We start from the raw sequence: 17,154 nt of genomic DNA, 5'->3' as shown, positions 1-17,154 counted from the left end.
ATTTTAATCTACACACTTTGACATTTTACACTATTCACATATTACACTTTGACCCTCGTTTGTGATTTATACGTGAATAAAAACATAGTTATGTGGGATCTTGTTAGATTCGTCTTAGTATGTAATTTATTAATATCTACTTTTTATAATTTTTACAAATACAAAACTAAAGATATATGTCCTCAAAGTTTTGCATTGACATGCGTGAAAAGTGTGAGTGTGTAGATTAAAATGAAACGGAAGGAGTAAGAAATAACAGGGGTATCATAGAGAAAACTTAAAAAGTTAAAAGGTACTCCCTCCGTTTCCTAAAGATCTTCTCTCTTTCCCTTTAAGTGCGTTTCAAAAAGATCTCCCCTCTTTTACTTTATTCCTTATTTGAATTTTTTTTTTCCCTTTTTACCTTATCAGGTCCCTATCATATGGTCTACCATTTCATTATTATTCAATATTACTCCATTTCTCTCTCCTACTTTAACCCCTTTTTATTTGTTTATGTATCTTAATCCATTTCTCTCTCCTACTTTATCCACCTCACACCCCCACACAAATTGATTCTCATTGGTATCTGTAGTAATGGTAACAAGAAAGATCTGTAGTAATTTTTTTAAAAAATAAATTCCATGGGGCTTACGTGTGGCCTGGACGTTGTGTCCATGGACACAACATCTGGCCTGGACGTTGTGTCCATGGATACAACTTCCAGGACACAAGTTGTGTCCATGGACATAGCTTCCAGGACACAACTTTTGTCCTGGAAGTTGTGTCCATGGACACAACGTCCAGGCCAGACGTTACCCCCATGGACACAACGTCCAAGCCACACATTGTGCCCCATGGAATTTGTTAAAAAAAATTACCTCGTTGGAATTTTGTGTTCATCGTAATTTTGTGTTCGTCGGTGGTGCTCGTCGATGGTGATGGCGAAGATGAGAGAGAATATGAATTAAAGGAGGAGTTAAGTTAGAGTAAAAAATCAAAAAAAAATTGTAAGGGTATAATAGTACTTTTAAAAAGGAGTTGGGGCGAATTTAAGTAATTTGGGGTGATGTTTAACAATCCCCTATTGGGTTGGAGCACCAGGAGCTACTTCGATTACAGATTGATTACCAGCTTTGTTCTTTCTTCCATGTATCGGGGGATCTCTTCTGCTTGGCTTGGAACGGTACTACTCCTCACCACGATGAGTACCACATCACATTTTTAAGGGCCATCAAGGATTGATTTGGCCTTGTTTAATTATATCTTGTTATTCTTTAATATCTATTTTAGATGTCGTTTGGCCTTCAATTAATGAAATTTTTCTTTAAAAAAGATATATATGTCTAGGTAAACACTTTTAAATAGATACATCTTAATCTGACATAACAATAATTTAATTCGGGAAAAAACCAATTTGAATATACTTTATCGAATATATATCTTCAACACATTGACTGAAGTTGTTAGCAATCTCGAGGTATTGCTTTGAATAAACATCATAATAGAGCTCTCCTATTTCATTGTCATTCCCCTTCAAAGTTTTGGTAAAATTCTACATGGTACATTTGTAATATTTTTTTTTGTTTCTATTTGGTATTGTTGAATGCATGTTGATCATTTGTGTGAGGTTGAGGTGGTGGAGTAATGACATTACTTCCCACCTCGTATCCTTAGCTTATATAATAGAAATGTATATATATTAATCACTTGTACAAGTGTGTGCCTTTCTATTGGGGTAGGCCAATTTCAGTTGGCAAGAGATTATGACTTATAACCCGAAACAACCTTGGTCTATATTTTATTAATGGACAATTAAGAGGCCTCAGGTTGAGATTAATCCTCAATATTAAGCCAACTTGATAATGCCTTAATACAAATTCCCTTGACCAAGCACACAATTGTCCAAGCCTACTGAATTTATGGGAAACAATAAAATTATCAGTAGAAGCTACCATGCACAGAGCAAAATCCAAAACAATTTCTTTATTTCATTATGGGGAAAACGAGTTGAATTATGATTCATCAAGGTACATTAATATCAGCTTAATCAAGATTTTTTTCCCCCGCTATATGATGCAAGCAAAGCGCCTCCATTGTTGTTGTTCAAGCAGTGAGAACAGTTACTGCCCTGCAAAAAAGTGAAACAGATTTTTACAGAAAGGTAAATCACCTAGCTATAGAAGTGTATGGAGGAGGATTTACCTTGGATGTATGATCTTTAGCCGAAGTTGATCCCCTGTGCAAGCGGTAATTCGTTCCCATAATTAATCGTACTGCAATGATTGTCAAATCAGGTTAGTCGCACCTCCATGAGAACGGAAAAACTAAACAAGCAATTAACAAGGGAAAAAAAGAAAACAAGGACAAGAAAACTTGATCGGTGATATACTCTATTTGTCCAATTTTATTCTTTCGGTTTGCCTTCTATGTAGCCTGAATTTAAGAACTTCAACCATAAATCTCATCGATATACAAGCAAGAAGATTATCATATGGAATTCAATAAATTCATTTCAAAGTGCAATTATCATATTATATATTAGCTTTCTATAATTAAGAAAAGTACACGAGGCCAATGTATACTCCTAGGAAGATTAAACTGAGAAGAAAGGAGTACCATGTAGCACGTCTCATGTATTGCTTCCAAGAGTCGCTTCCTGCTTCCCTGCCACCTCCAGTTGCCTTTTCACCCCCAAAAGCACCTCCAATTTCAGCACCATTTGTGGGTATGTTTACATTTACAATGCCACAATCACTTCCAAGTGGCCTGCAGCAAGCCAAGATGTTACTTGAATAAGTCCATGATCTCTAAGTAAGAATATATAAGCACTTTTGACACGTAATCCTCCCACAGATCTGATAACTCTACACTCAGAAAACCAGAAAATGCACTAACCCAATCCATTTAAAGATAGCTCCAGGTCTTTGAGTAAAGATAGAGCTACTTAATCCTTGGGGAACAGAGTTGTTTATTTCTATTGCTTCTTCAAGAGTCTGCAGACACAAATGGAGGCATTAATCAAGCGGCAAAAAATATGCAAAAAGAGAGGAAAGATGAAAAAACATACAAGAAATATGTAGACAGTTTTCACCAAAAACATAAAATAATATGTAGACACTTAGACATTAGAAGAATTATTTACCTTGAATTTCATAACATAAAGTACAGGAGCAAACAACTCTTCTTTTACTACATCAGCATCAGGAGAAATCTCAACTATAGTAGGCTGAACAAAGTTTCCTTCAGATTCTATAGCTGAACCACCAGTAAGGATTTTACCTCCCTACAAAAAGATTAAAAAATCATACTGTGATGAAAATGCCAAAAGTGACCAGAAGCTCAACCATAGAATGATATTTGACAACTTTGATGAAAAAATCCCTAGATCAAAGAATCTAGCTAAGCTCCAAGACTTGTCTCACTTGGTAACAGTGTTACCTTAGACCTAAAGGTATGGGGTTCGAACTTGCCATATGAGGTTGTTTGAGGGTAGGGATCCCCTTACCTTTCCCCCAACTCCAAGCACCTGGCCCACAAATTCTGGACGACCGTGAGGGTTCAAGTCCGGTTAGGGTCCTTACCATTATCTCAAATAAGCAAAAAATTCTAGCAACCCTTATTGGATACGTTTATCATGTAAGACTTTGGTGCTTAAATCAAAACTCTTGAACGACATTAACTAAGAAGTTTTTGGAGCCACTAGTTGTGAAAATATCAGGAAAAGGTAAAGCCAAAGTAAGGTTATAAGAGTCCAAACCTGAGACTTTATGACCTCAATTCCCTTCACGAAGTTATCTCTTGATGCTTTAGTATGCAATGGCCCAAGTAAGGTACCATTTTCCAGTGGATCCCCTATCTTCACTTGTTTGTATACATCAAGCAATTGCTCAAGTACCTTCTCGTATATGCTTTCATGAAGCAACTAAACAATTAGGACGAAAGAACGTAAGATTAACCATGAATGAGCCTCTTGATTCTAATCTGTCACTCAGATGATAGTTATGTGATTACCAGTCTACGACAAGTTGTACAGCGCTGACCAGCTGTACCAACAGCCGCAAAGAGAACAGAACGTGCAGCCAACTTAATATCAGCATCATCCATGACAATTATAGCATTATTTCCACTTAATTCAAGCAAGCATTTTCCAAATCTTTGATTCACAGTCTGTTGAACCATCATGCCAACCTATCATAAACATACAACAGAAGTAACAGTCAACATCTTCCTCTGGGTGGGGTATGAAATACCCTAAAACTCTCTCAGCAGAAAACTTAAAACACGACAAGGATTACCAGCAAGTTTTTGAACCCACTATTTCAAAGGACTTTGTGGAGATAATTCGCCAATATTAAACAAAACCTTACTTCAACTATATCGTACTTCATTTTTTTAATAGTTGTACCCAAAGGAAATGACCCACATACTAAGGGTACTTGAAAGCTATGAAAATATTAAGCAAAGTACATGTGAAGAGAAACCCTTTCCAAAATGGTTTTTGTTGGTTTTATGCATCAATGTACAACAGTACTAGTATGATAGTATCTAAGCGCATGCAATTCCAAGGTTAGCAATACAATCAAGTTATTTCAAGTCACGAAAAACTGATATTCATGGATAAGAATACACTGAGCAGCAAGTGTCAACAAGAGAGCAAACTTATTAACATCAATCAACTGATATTCATGTACTGATAGCAGAAACACAAAATCTGGAGACATGGTAATCTACCTTAGAACTTCCTGTAAATGAAACAAGTGGAATGCGTTTATCATTTGCAATTGCTTGGCCAATCTCAGCCCCACCACAAAGGGAGGTGAAAATTGCTCCTGGCAAATTATTCTTCTCTAAGACACCAGCTATAATCTTCGTCATCGCAATAGTGACCAAAGGAGTTGTGGGGGCACCTTTCCTAAATTCAACGAATATAGAAAGGCATAGTATATTAGTATCTCTATTAGATCTGATCTAAGGCACTGATTGGAGTTTAAGCATGAGAATTGAAATAAACTCCTATGAAACCCAAAGTTGTTACCCACACATGGCCAAATATTCTACAGCAAACGATCGTCAAGAAGGCAGAGAGAATGAGAGAAAAAAGTTACATATTGACACATTTCCCTAACAAACAATCATGCAATACGACGTTGAGGCTACAACATATGTATAAAATATATAGTTCTTAAATCATCTGTCAAAGAAAAAAGGAAATCTAACAAATCCAAAACCAAACGTCCTGGTTTACAATATTGACGTAATATGGTCACTAGAGGACAACGAATAATTTACACCCCAATAGCAATACAAATGCTCGATTATGGCAATTAAAATAATTTACACCCCAAAACGTATCAATTATACCCAGAGAAGCACTTAACAACAAATAATGTTCATGACAAAACTTACCAGACAACACAGTTGCCACAGACTAGTGCAATGCAGGCATTCCAACCTACACAGCCACATAACGCAAAAATGTCAGATAACATTTACAAGCATAAGCATACCCAATTATGAATTCTGGAATGAAAATAGAACATAACATAAGATAAAAATTTAAAAAAAATAAAATAAAGAAAGACGACAGTTTTGGCTACTATCGACATAAAATAGATTTCTTCTACTTCACCAGAAAGAGAACTCTCACCGAGAACAGCAGATGGAAAATTGAATGCTGTGATTACACCCACTATCCCCAGGGGATTCCAAACCTATGCATTAAACAATTATTTCGAAATTTAATTTTTTCTTTATTAAAAAAAAAAGAAAGGCTCAGAACTAAATCTAAATAGAGTAATAATGATGTGCAACATACCTCCAGCATTGCATGATTAGGACCTGTCAAAGAGGGTAACCGCAGTTAAATAGAGGCAATGTGGCTCAATTAATAATCGGAACTAAGAACTTTCATCTGTCACTTCGGAATAAAAGATTTCTCAACATGATAAAGATGCAGCGTTGGTAATCCCATGGAGTTGGCACCTTGCTTATTAATAACAAGGCTTCCATTCCATGTTTTTACCAAAACACATCTCTTATTCGAAAAATAAGCTCATAAATTCTTGACTTACGTTCTGAAGGAATAATTGAGCCATTTAGTTGTCGACTCAAGCCCACAGCAAAGTCACACATATCAATAATCTCCTGCAGATGATCGAGCAGTTGAACAGTTAGCAGAAGTATATAGCAAAAGACCAAGTCTTTACTGTCCCCACCCCTCCGGAAGATCTAGTAAACTACACTGTCTACTGTGTAGCAAAGGGAAATCCGCCACATATCAAAAACGACACTTGTAAAAACATTAAGATATTCATGTCAAAAATGAACATAAGTTGAGGTTGTCTATCTCCAACCTCAACCTTGACGATACTGAAGAATTTGATGAATAGCTCAGTTGAGTAATCTTCTTGTGACAGACCTTAATTTATGTGGTCAAGTAAGTAAGAGAGAATAGAGTGTATGTGAGCTAAAATTGACAGAATTTTAATTAATCTTCTATGGCACCTCATAAGTGTTTCTACATTTAGCTTTTTCCTCCCACAATTCCTTAAGAATCCTCTATGAGAATCACCATGGGTGCTACTCCAACAATTCTTTGCAAATATTTTAAATTTCTGAATGTGTAGGCTGAGGCCTCTCGATTTATTGGCATTATTAAAAGTAGTTGTTTCTGGATGTGTACGATATGTTTTGCCTAGAAAGTCTTTAGATTTGGAAACAGAAGTTGGAAACAGTGGTGTACTTGCGTTTACAGAAAATATGATATGCAACTGAAGGTCCATACAAGTCATGCAGCTAAGTGAAGTTCGGATACGTTTTACTACTAGTAGTGACCTACCAGCTAACTGCTGAAAAATTATCATGGAAAATTATATAAAATGCAGTCACAGTTACGAAAAAATACTTAAACAGAGAATTAAATTTCACAAAATTAAGCTTAGAGATGACATTAGTATGTCAGTAATTCGTACTGTGCTATTGTTAACGCCACGCATCACTACATCAGAACTATGGTATTAAGAGTATTACTAGAGCGGATGACAACTGTGTGTGCTCTCATTAAGTTTTATAAGAATCAGTTGGGTTTTAAATATGATGTTTAAGCTCAACCTTGATCGGATGAATTTTCTTTCTTTTGTGTTAACTGATAAGCACAAAGGTGGTTTGCGCCTGCTCTTTACGAAATTCCTGATAATAAAGTCTCTAGACCAGATGGTAAAGTTACAACACCCCCCCCCCCCCCAACCACAAAAGAAGAAGAATTTGGGTTCCAAGTCAAATTAATTATAACCTTCTTCTTACAAGACAAGAGATGAAACATCTAAAGTGCACATGTAAGCAGAAAACACTTCAGAAGTGAGAAGCAGAAAACATTAAAGGAGACAGAACATGGAAAACAGAATGTGAACAGAGAGTGGGTGTTTTTGGCTTGTGATTCAGAGACAATGTTCGGCTCATAGAAGTGTACAAATTATCATGAGTAGGACCATAATATTAAATAGAGAGCCATGCATATGTATAAAGCCTATTCTGGAATTTATGGAAGAAAAAAAGCTAGCTAGTAGTCTAGACATGCCTTGAATTTTTTTTCCTTTTTGAAAGAATGCCTTGACGAATTTAAGTTGTTTAATTGCCACTACGAGAAACAAGAAGATCACCCGTTCACAGCCTTTGGATTTAACTTAAAGAATGTATAATAACCTCAGGCTTATTTATTCATTTCAGAAAATTAATTTGACCACAGCTGAATAACATTGAAAGTAGAGTACCATACCTGAACCTCTCCTATCCCTTCAGGCAGTATCTTTCCCATCTCGAGTGACACTAACCGTCCGAGCTGCTCGAGCTTAACTCTCAAAGCATCACCAATCTGTCTAACAATATCACCTCTTTTTGGAGCAGGCATCTTATGACAAACAAAAGTAGTCCAGAACAAGTCAAAATATTGCAACATATATGGTGCTGAAATTCAATACGTAAATCCCACAGAAGCAGAAACAAAGAAAAATAAGACAAAGGACAGTGTAAACCACCTGCATCCACATCTTTGAAGCTTCCGCACAAGCTTTCAAGCCTTCCTCATAATCTTCCAGAGAACCCTCCACAACTTCGGCAATTGGCTGAATCAACACCAAGAAGATCCACAAAGCACGGAATCAGACACTTTCATCTCTTTCAACATTTCCCAGCAATCATCAAACGAAATCATGCAGACTCCCCGCCACCCAAACAACATGAAGACAAAAAAAAACACCTCCACTACTCGACTTTCATGATCAAAGTTTGTCGTTAACTACGACCATTATCTATCAATGTATGCAACTAATAATTATGTGAAATACTGACACTAGATATATATCTAACAAGATACTTTGTTTATAAATTATAATTTTCACTCTGATCTAGAGATAGAAAATAATGGTAAACAAAAGTCAAACATGGCCAATTATTTTCAGAGCAACAGCTTAATCAAGATCACAATAATATAGACATATACAGTATATAAACCAATAAAAAGGCAGAAAATTGCTCTAAGAAATTACTCCCAACAATGCCCCTAATCCCATTAACAATTCCTGGAAATTAAGCATGATTACAAAAAGAGGACAGAAGTATGATTCATACAACAAAGACAAAAACCTAGAGATTAAGGTCAGAAATTCATGAAAAATTGACCCCATCAAGAAAAAACCCCAATTCAGCATTTGATCACTAACTTCAATCATTATACATACAATCAGTAATTCAAGATTGTTACCCAGATAATAAATTCATCAAAAGTTTATTTCTTTTACCTTAATTGACCATATAAAATAATTTCAATAATTCTAACAAAAAATTTAAAACATGGGTTATACCTGATTGGTAGCAGGATTGACAGTAGAGATGACAGAACCATTAGCCTTCCATTTTCCACTCACATAACACCCTATATTACGAGTGCTAATATCAATTTCTTCCAAAAATTGGTATTCTTTCTTCCCAAAACCCATATCTGCATGCATCAACAATAGATTAATTGATCATGAAAACAAATTTCAGATAATTAAAAATTGCAAATCAATAATTAAGTAAAAGCACTCAAATAACTTAAGATGCATACTCTTTTTCTCTTTCTCCTCTTTTGTTTTTTCGTATGAAACTAGGAAAGGTGAAGTATTATTATAGAGAAGATGAAGAGCATTTATGGAGTTATATAGTTTTATATCGGTTGCTTAAAGTTTAAAGTTTAAACTGGGGAGTGGGGTAGTGACTAGTGCCGTGTCCTATTGAAGTTCTAGGTTGAGATAATCACAAGTTCAAAAATGCTCTTACATAAGATTGAGTTCTTTTGCCTTATCCTAGCTACTATTTTGGATGCTTTATTATTTTATATCTAAAAATTTGTTTTATACACCTACTTATCTAAAAGAAACTATATTTACTCTCTCGAAAATAAGCTATATTTTGGACAAATTAATTTGTTGTATTAATTAAATATTAGAACAAATGATTGATCCATTATATTCAATGGATTTTGAAAAAAAAAAACGAATTGGTGAACAATGAGGCCTATTATTTATATATTCTACAATTTTACATCCTCACTCTTTTTTTATTGCTTTTCCCCTCTTTAATTCTACTTGTAGATATTGATAGAACACTATATATAATATCAATGGGAATACTGCAAGATTACGAAGTTTCACAATATCCAGCAGATATCATAGCTCACCTCCATTGAACTTTTAAGTGTATGAACTTCATTTGCCAAACATTTCCTTCTCAAACAACTCCTTAGTAACATCTTCTTGCCAATAAAAAATGTCTAGCTTGATCCAACCTCTTTAGGTTAAAAGAGAATATGTATCTTATACTTCAGGTAGATGGTTACTTATTACTCTTCTTTTCTATGTTTTCATATGATGATGACGGGAATAATTACCTTGTCAATGTGCATTTTGTGTGAGGCTTCTTAATGAAAATGGATAAAGTTTTAATCTCCATCAATTTTGTATTCCCCAAATTAGGGAATGTTAGTTATCATCCTACACCATGATGTTGAATACAAAAAAGTGACTTTGCCTAGGGATAGAGAGTAATAATCTCGCAATGTCACAAAATGCAAAGGACGTTAGGATTGTCCTAGTTGAAAATTCTGGTACAAATTGAAATGTGTGTCATGTTATACTTCCTACGTAATGAAATAGATGTTACACTTTTTAAAATACACTTTTTAGGCAATTTTTTTTTGAAGAGGATAGAGTTAGAAAGAAAGAATAAATGAGACCCGTGTGATAGGAGACAGATAAAGAGATAGTATTTCCTAAAAAGAAAGTGTAACATCTAATATATTACAAACATATCTAGAAAAATTATACATCTATTTTGTTACGGATGAAGTAGATAGTTTTGGTTCTCGGCCTCTTCCATAACAAACAATTACACCATGATCTTGCTACAAGCTAAGTCCCAAACTCAAGGGGTGGTAATTAAACTGGTAATGTGGTATTGTTTACTCTATGTTGTGGGCTTGGGGCCTTCATTCTCTTATTACTTTTCGAGACATGACCCAAAGAATAAAATGTGTAGTTGGGTATTCTACTTGAGAGTATCTTCAATAGTTGGACCCTTTAAGGGGTTTATCAAAAACCTCATCACTCATACTCAATCTACTTAAAAACCTTTATTTTCTTACTCTCGATGGTTAAATCAACTTTTGGAGCCATCAAATTCTCTCTCCTACTATTTACCATACCTCACTATATTTTCTCTCTCCTTATTAATTTGATTCATTCCAATTCTTCACCATATTTATCATTTTTGGTAATAAAAATACAATAATGATGAACTATTATGTTTTTATTTATTTTTTTATGTGTATTGTATTGGGATCTATTTATAGAGAATGAAAAAAATACAGATGTTGGCAAATTTTTTTTATAATTTAATTTTTATTTATTAAATATGACCATTATTTATAAATAACGATAAAAAAAAACATGAATAATTGTTCAAATATCAGCCGTCCACATATAATATTTACAACCATTGGATGAAAACATCACATTTCCCATAAACCAATAAGCAACTGCCACTTCTCACAACCAAATCAAATTTTAAAAGAAAAGGAGATGTTAAACTGTTCATTGGGATGTACCGTTTAACACATTCTCTCCTAGTTTTTCTCTCTCTTTATTGTTTATTATTCTTTAACACTCTCTCCTCATGGATTCTTGAGAGTTCAACCGTTGAACACACTATGAGTTTTGCAAGTTACGCATCCAAGAGTTAAGTCACATATTCTTGCTTGGGTGTTGATCATGGAGTTCCTACCCATACATACAAATTCATGCATGTGTTTTTATTATTATAATTTTATTAAGTGTAATAGTCAAAGCATAAGAGCTATGAATGTTTCAGTAGGTTACAATGTTGTATGTAAAATTATAGTTGAGCCAGTGTAAAAATAAATCATATAAAATAAGTTATAACGACAAGTAGGTGGTGCTTATTTGTTATAGCTTGAGATTGACAAAATAGATGACCCTACTTTACCATTAGAGTTACAGTTACACCTGAATGTATTATCCATAATAAGCTACACTTTGATTTCTGTTAGTTGCAATATCTGTCAAAGTTCATTGATTAAAGTTCTTCATTAACACACAATTAGTAGATGGTGCACGTGGAGGCACCAAGAGAATCCTGCACAAAGATCAAAATGTAGAAAAATAATAACAAAAATTCGTGCATGTGGATTGAAAACTAATGCAAACATGAACACGTGGTTCAATAAAATGAATTTCAAGTTAAAAAAAAACTTTGTTTTTTAATAAGGAGAATCAACTCTAAAATATTTTTTTAATATAATACGCAATGTTCTTTTACGTAGCACAATGTTTGAAACTACAAATGTGCACTTATAATTTAGCATTATAAAATTCAATGCTACAACAAAATGTTCTTTTACTTAAGACACAATGTTCAAAAAGTAAGACAAAAAATGTACATTCTAATAAAATCAATTTTCTTTTGTTTTGCTCTGCTTTGTTGACATTTGATTTTCGATAATAGAACCAAATTTAATGTTCTTTTTAAGTGCTCAAAAATGTTCATTGGCATAAGAAACAATGTTTAAATCAAGATTAAACCTATTACAATTTAACACTATAAGAATCAGCCCTAAACATATGTTCTTTTTACTTGAAATTCAATATTTAACAACTAAGACTAAATATACATTTTAATAAATAATAAGAGAGAAAATAATACTTCCCATTCTATTTCCAAATTTAAATACCCAAAAATCCCGTTCATTTCATGTCAAAAACTTCCTTTGCTTATTTTTTCTCGATTATAATGTGGTCGTTGATTGTTCTGAACACCAATTGGATTCTTGCGGGATCTAATTTGCGATTAACCCATGGTTTTTTTTTTAACCTTTTACTTGGGCTTCCCATGAACAAAGAGACAAATACAGCTTTAGACTTTAGACAAATACAAGTATACAACCATTTCATATTCATGTTTTCCACGTTACCCGCTCTCTCACAGTTTCTCCTCTAACAACTCAAACCAACCCAGAATTTCGAGGAATTTTCAAAGCGTGGCAATATCGAACAATCCAAATTTTGTTAATACACCCTAATCTAAACTTAAGAGAGAAAGACAAAGATCTGCAGAAACACAACGATTTTCTTTCAATTATTTCGATGTCCGAGCAATTAAGTTTGTATTACACACGAAAAGTATATATCAGGTAAACCAAATTCTTTGAAGTGATTTTTCTGTCCTCTCGATTATTGCCAAGAATTAGTAAAATTTAACTTTCTTCAATCAAATTCATCTATAACTCTGTCCGAAATTTTGCACATTTGAAAATTTAGGGTTTCAATTGCCTCAAATTGAAACCCTAGCTCAATGAAATGGAACAATCGAGTATCTTCAATCGCAGGAGAAAATCCCAATTTCGAGGGGTTTTTAATGGATTATGTGCTGTGATCCTTTTTTTGTTTTTCTTCAATAGAGAAGATGTTCTTAGAAATCCTTTACTTAGGAAATCTTCTGTGACTGATCATCGGTTTCCTTTTCGTGTTAATTCTGGTGATGGGTCGGTCCATGTTGAAATAATTCGCCGTAAAACAGCTGAAATCAGTGACAATTCAACACATTTTGTTAATGGGTCTGTTTCTGATAATGCTTTGAGTGGAGAAAATGCTGTATTTTGTGTTGGGTTAAAGAATCATGTGGGTTTTGATACCCATTGTGATTATTTGAGGGCACATCCTGAGTGTTCGACTGGCGGGTTCTTTGATTACTTGCAGTTTTTCTACTGCAGTTGTCGAAGAGTAGGGGTATTGGGTTACGCGGTTTTAGGGGTTTGGCTTGCGGCATTGTTTTACCTTCTGGGTAATACTGCCGCGGATTACTTTTGTTGCTCGCTGGAAAAGCTCTCGAGTATATTGAAACTGCCTCCAACTGTTGCTGGCGTCACCCTCCTCCCCCTTGGGAATGGAGCTCCTGATGTGTTTGCTAGCATTGCGGCGTTTGTAGGCACTGGTGCTGGTGAGGTTGGCTTGAACAGTGTGTTGGGTGGAGCGGTTTTTGTGACTTGTGTTGTCGTTGGTACTGTTTCTTTATTGGTGGCTAATAAGCGGGTTCAAATTGATCGGAGATGCTTTATTAGGGATCTTAGCTTCTTCCTCATTACTATCCTGTCATTGTTGTTGATTTTGTTTGTTGGAAGGATAACTGTTGGCGCAGCCATTGCCTTCTTGATGATATATGTACTCTATGCATCTGCTGTTGCTGCTAATGAGGTGTTGCGCAAAGAAGCACAAAGATTGAATTTAGATACGGTAACGCCAATGCTCCCTGTGATAGGAAGTGTCTTCTCTCAAGGAGGTTTAGAGGATGATGCTATGTACAATCCACTGCTTGACTTTGAGAGTGAGACTGATGCTCCTCATCTCCATCCTTCCTTGCCACAGTGGATGTGGGCTTCAAATGTTGCGATTTACTCACACCAGTCTACGAAATTGGATGATGAAAGGGCCCCTTGGGGATGGAATGATGAACGTAGGGAAGGTGAAAATTCTTTTTTCTCCTGCCTCAAGCTGTTCTCATTCCTGGAGCTTCCTTTATCCGTTCCAAGACGGTTAACCATCCCAATGGTGGAGGAGGAAACATGGTCGAAGCCGTATGCTGTTGCCAGTGCTTCATTATCTCCTGTTCTCATTGTGCTTCTATGGAGCACTCTTGAGGATCCTGGTTCTCTTGGCAAAGATTTTGCCTATGTCATTGGTCTTGCAGCGAGCTGCATGCTTGGAGTACTTGCATACCGTTACACCACACCTGATCATCCACCTCAGGGTTTCTTGCTACCATGGGTTCTTGGAGGTTTCTTTATGAGTATCGTGTGGTTCTACATGATTGCAAGTGAACTTGTTGGTCTCTTGGTAGCGCTAGGCATTATTTTGGGAATCAACCCATCGATTCTTGGATTGACTGTTTTGGCATGGGGGAACTCTATGGGGGATCTAGTCTCAGATGTTGCATTGGCATTGAATGGTGGAGATGGTGTTCAGATCGCCTTGTCCGGGTGCTATGCCGGTCCCATGTTTAACACGCTGATCGGACTGGGGATTTCGTTCCTGCTCGGCGCCTGGTCAGCTAGGCCTGCTTCGTATATAGTTCCTAAGGACAGCAGCTTGTTCTACACTATTGGCTTTCTGTTAACAGGGCTTATCTGGGCGATTGTTATGCTACTTAAGAAAGACATGCGACCCAGTAAGGTGTTGGGGATCGGTCTTATAACACTGTACCTGATATTTCTGTCATTTAGGATTGCCGGTTCCATGAGCATGGGTGGTCTACAGTAAGAAAAAGATTTTGCATTTCATTTATTGCTGGTAACCAGAGAAGCCTGGGAGATGAATGTGATGTGACATGTTTACCATCTTGAAGGTATGAGCTTCTGGACTCTTTGTTTAATCCCTCTGATGTTCCGGACACTAATTAGCTGCGAAGTATTCTTGTACATTACAACCCCATTGTTGTATCTAATATCAGCGACTCAGCGTGTAATCCTACAATATACATCTTAGGAAGATAACCTTGTTTTGATCAAATTTGGGGAAGTTTTGCCATGGAAATGGTCTCTGTCTCCTCCTTGTAACACTTATAGATGCTTATCTGCTCCATTATTTAACTGTCCTCTCAATCAGAATTCAATATGGCAAATGAAACCCCCTTTTGTGTTGGTTCATGTTAGCATAGGATAAATAGTTCTGTTTTGACGGTGCTTATTGTTTTCTGAGATTGTTCTGGCATCTGCTATATATGTCAAGTTCTCACTCGTAATTTATGTTTGATAAAGCTGCGACTTTTCGATGCTTAAACATAGCAGTTAAGGGTCTACTTTGTTTTCGCCATTTGTTTTTAGTTTTTATTTGTTTCCCAAAACTAAAAACAGAAATATGGAAACTGGCAAAGTAATTTTCAGTTTTTATCCTCTGTTTCTTTTTTATTTTTAAAAAAAGTATTGCTGTCAGTTTCAAAAATCATCACAAGTAGTATAAAATATAAATATGGCTAATTATATGTTCATTATACTACCTATATCATGTGATCTTTGAAAAATCAAACCAGGAAATACTGATTAGGGACAGTGATACTGAACGAGCTGCAAGAAACTGGTGGTTGCTAAATTCGTGCCAGTGTCATTGACTTTTACACGAGGAACCCTCGGGCTTATTGTACTAATTGACACAATCATGCGCTACAAGCCTGTAACTCGGAAGCAGACGGCTAGAGAAGCAGGTTGAATGTGTTAAGATCTGATTGTTGGCTGCTTCTGTAGATATTGAAGTGTAACAGAGAGGTGCTATTAGTGCACCTTAGCTATACTATTATGCCAGTCTTTGCTCCCATCTGGATTTTGTTGACTCCATCCTTAATTTGTTTTTGCTTTGGCAAGTTCCACAACTGGTGGTGGCATTGGCCAATTTTCAGCTTTGTCATCTTCGCCTTTTCACTTTCTTGTAATAATACCTTGTCATATTCAACGAAGCTAGCATTCTCTTCCCAGAAAAAAAAAAATGGCTAGCTGAAACAATATGTTTATAATGGTAATACTAGATACAAAGCTGATAAAGCTTCTATAAGCCAAGATAGAGCTTTCGAGCGAGTTTATCTGTACTAGCTGTTCATTTTCCTGATGCAAAAATTTAATTTTGAAGGCATTCATTTTACTGATTCAACAGTCAATTTATCTTTATTGCCGATTCCAGAGCAATCTCTTTGTACTCTCCTTTTAGCTACACCAGATTAGCTGCAGAGGATCTGATATATGCACTTGTGAAATTGATTTCCATACTCCTTGAGAGCTCATTGCTAATGATTCTTTTATGTATATGCAACTTTTGTTGTATCTTTCACAGAAGGCAATCTTTATGTGATAGCCCAAGTAAAGCTAATGCCCTGCAAGCATTGCATGCGGGCTATCGGTTTGATCTTCACTTGAATTTTGCTCAACCTATTTAGATCTATCTTATTTTTCCCAAATTAAGGAAGAGAACGCACCCATAGTCATGTGATGTCGTAATGTTCGAGAATAAACTACAAAGTCAAATAGCTCAATAAATTTCTTAAAAGTAACCAAAGTTCTTCATCTTTGGAGTTTATTTCTTATCATCCAGACAAGACTTTTGTTTTTTTCAACTTATATGTGCTTATTTAATGTTATTTCAACTTAATTCTACTTATTAGATCTTGTTAGTCCTTATCAAATCTTATGTGAATTATTATGAACTTATTCGATCTTATTTCGTGTGTGTTAAACCTTATTTCTTGAAACATAACTTATCTGAAGTTATTAGACCTCATTAGTCCTTGTTGAACCTGTATCCAATTATTTTTTCTTATAAGGATTGAGAATAAGTTTAACAGTTCAAGAACTTATGGTTCATGAATAACCTTACATCTTATGATCCTATGTTCATATTGTGCTAGAAAAATCAAGCTTCCTTGGTGAAGGTGGTGGAGAATTCATTTTGTGACTTTGAGGTCACGAGTTCAAATCCTAGTAGAGATTTTCTTATATCTCCTACTATCAAGCGTTGACTTGTATAATTGGGCTGATTGATCTACGAAAAGTGTTGGTCAAGTACGGTCTTTCTTACCAAAAGG

The 17,154-nt window shown here is 35.4% G+C and overlaps 2 protein-coding genes across 2 annotated transcripts; one reads left to right on the top strand and one right to left on the bottom strand.

The window, feature by feature from the left end:
* Positions 1-1,947: 1,947 nt before the first annotated feature.
* Positions 1,948-9,241, bottom strand: LOC104899742 (aldehyde dehydrogenase family 7 member B4). Its single transcript, XM_010686999.4, has 16 exons — positions 9,086-9,241; positions 8,841-8,977; positions 8,016-8,102; positions 7,757-7,888; positions 6,054-6,126; positions 5,798-5,820; positions 5,630-5,693; positions 5,389-5,434; positions 4,714-4,894; positions 3,994-4,170; positions 3,740-3,904; positions 3,125-3,265; positions 2,878-2,975; positions 2,599-2,748; positions 2,185-2,255; positions 1,948-2,110 (listed from the first exon to the last, which is right to left on the bottom strand). The coding sequence occupies exons 2-15, from the start codon at positions 8,973-8,975 to the stop codon at positions 2,201-2,203; spliced, it is 1,527 nt and encodes a 508-aa protein (XP_010685301.1). The 5' UTR covers positions 8,976-8,977; positions 9,086-9,241; the 3' UTR covers positions 1,948-2,110; positions 2,185-2,200.
* A 3,222-nt stretch (positions 9,242-12,463) lies between these two features.
* On the top strand, positions 12,464-16,221 carry LOC104899741 (cation/calcium exchanger 4). Its single transcript, XM_010686998.4, has one exon. It carries the CDS (start codon positions 12,891-12,893, stop codon positions 14,844-14,846), a length of 1,956 nt encoding a protein of 651 aa, XP_010685300.1. The 5' UTR covers positions 12,464-12,890; the 3' UTR covers positions 14,847-16,221.
* The last annotated feature ends 933 nt before the right edge of the window (positions 16,222-17,154 follow it).

The sequence above is a fragment of the Beta vulgaris genome, chromosome 7, assembly GCF_026745355.1.
Source record: "Beta vulgaris subsp. vulgaris cultivar EL10 chromosome 7, EL10.2, whole genome shotgun sequence".
NCBI classification, from domain to species: domain Eukaryota; kingdom Viridiplantae; phylum Streptophyta; class Magnoliopsida; order Caryophyllales; family Amaranthaceae; genus Beta; species Beta vulgaris.
Note: the sequence above shows the minus strand (reverse complement) of the source record. Positions and strands in the feature narration are given on the sequence as shown.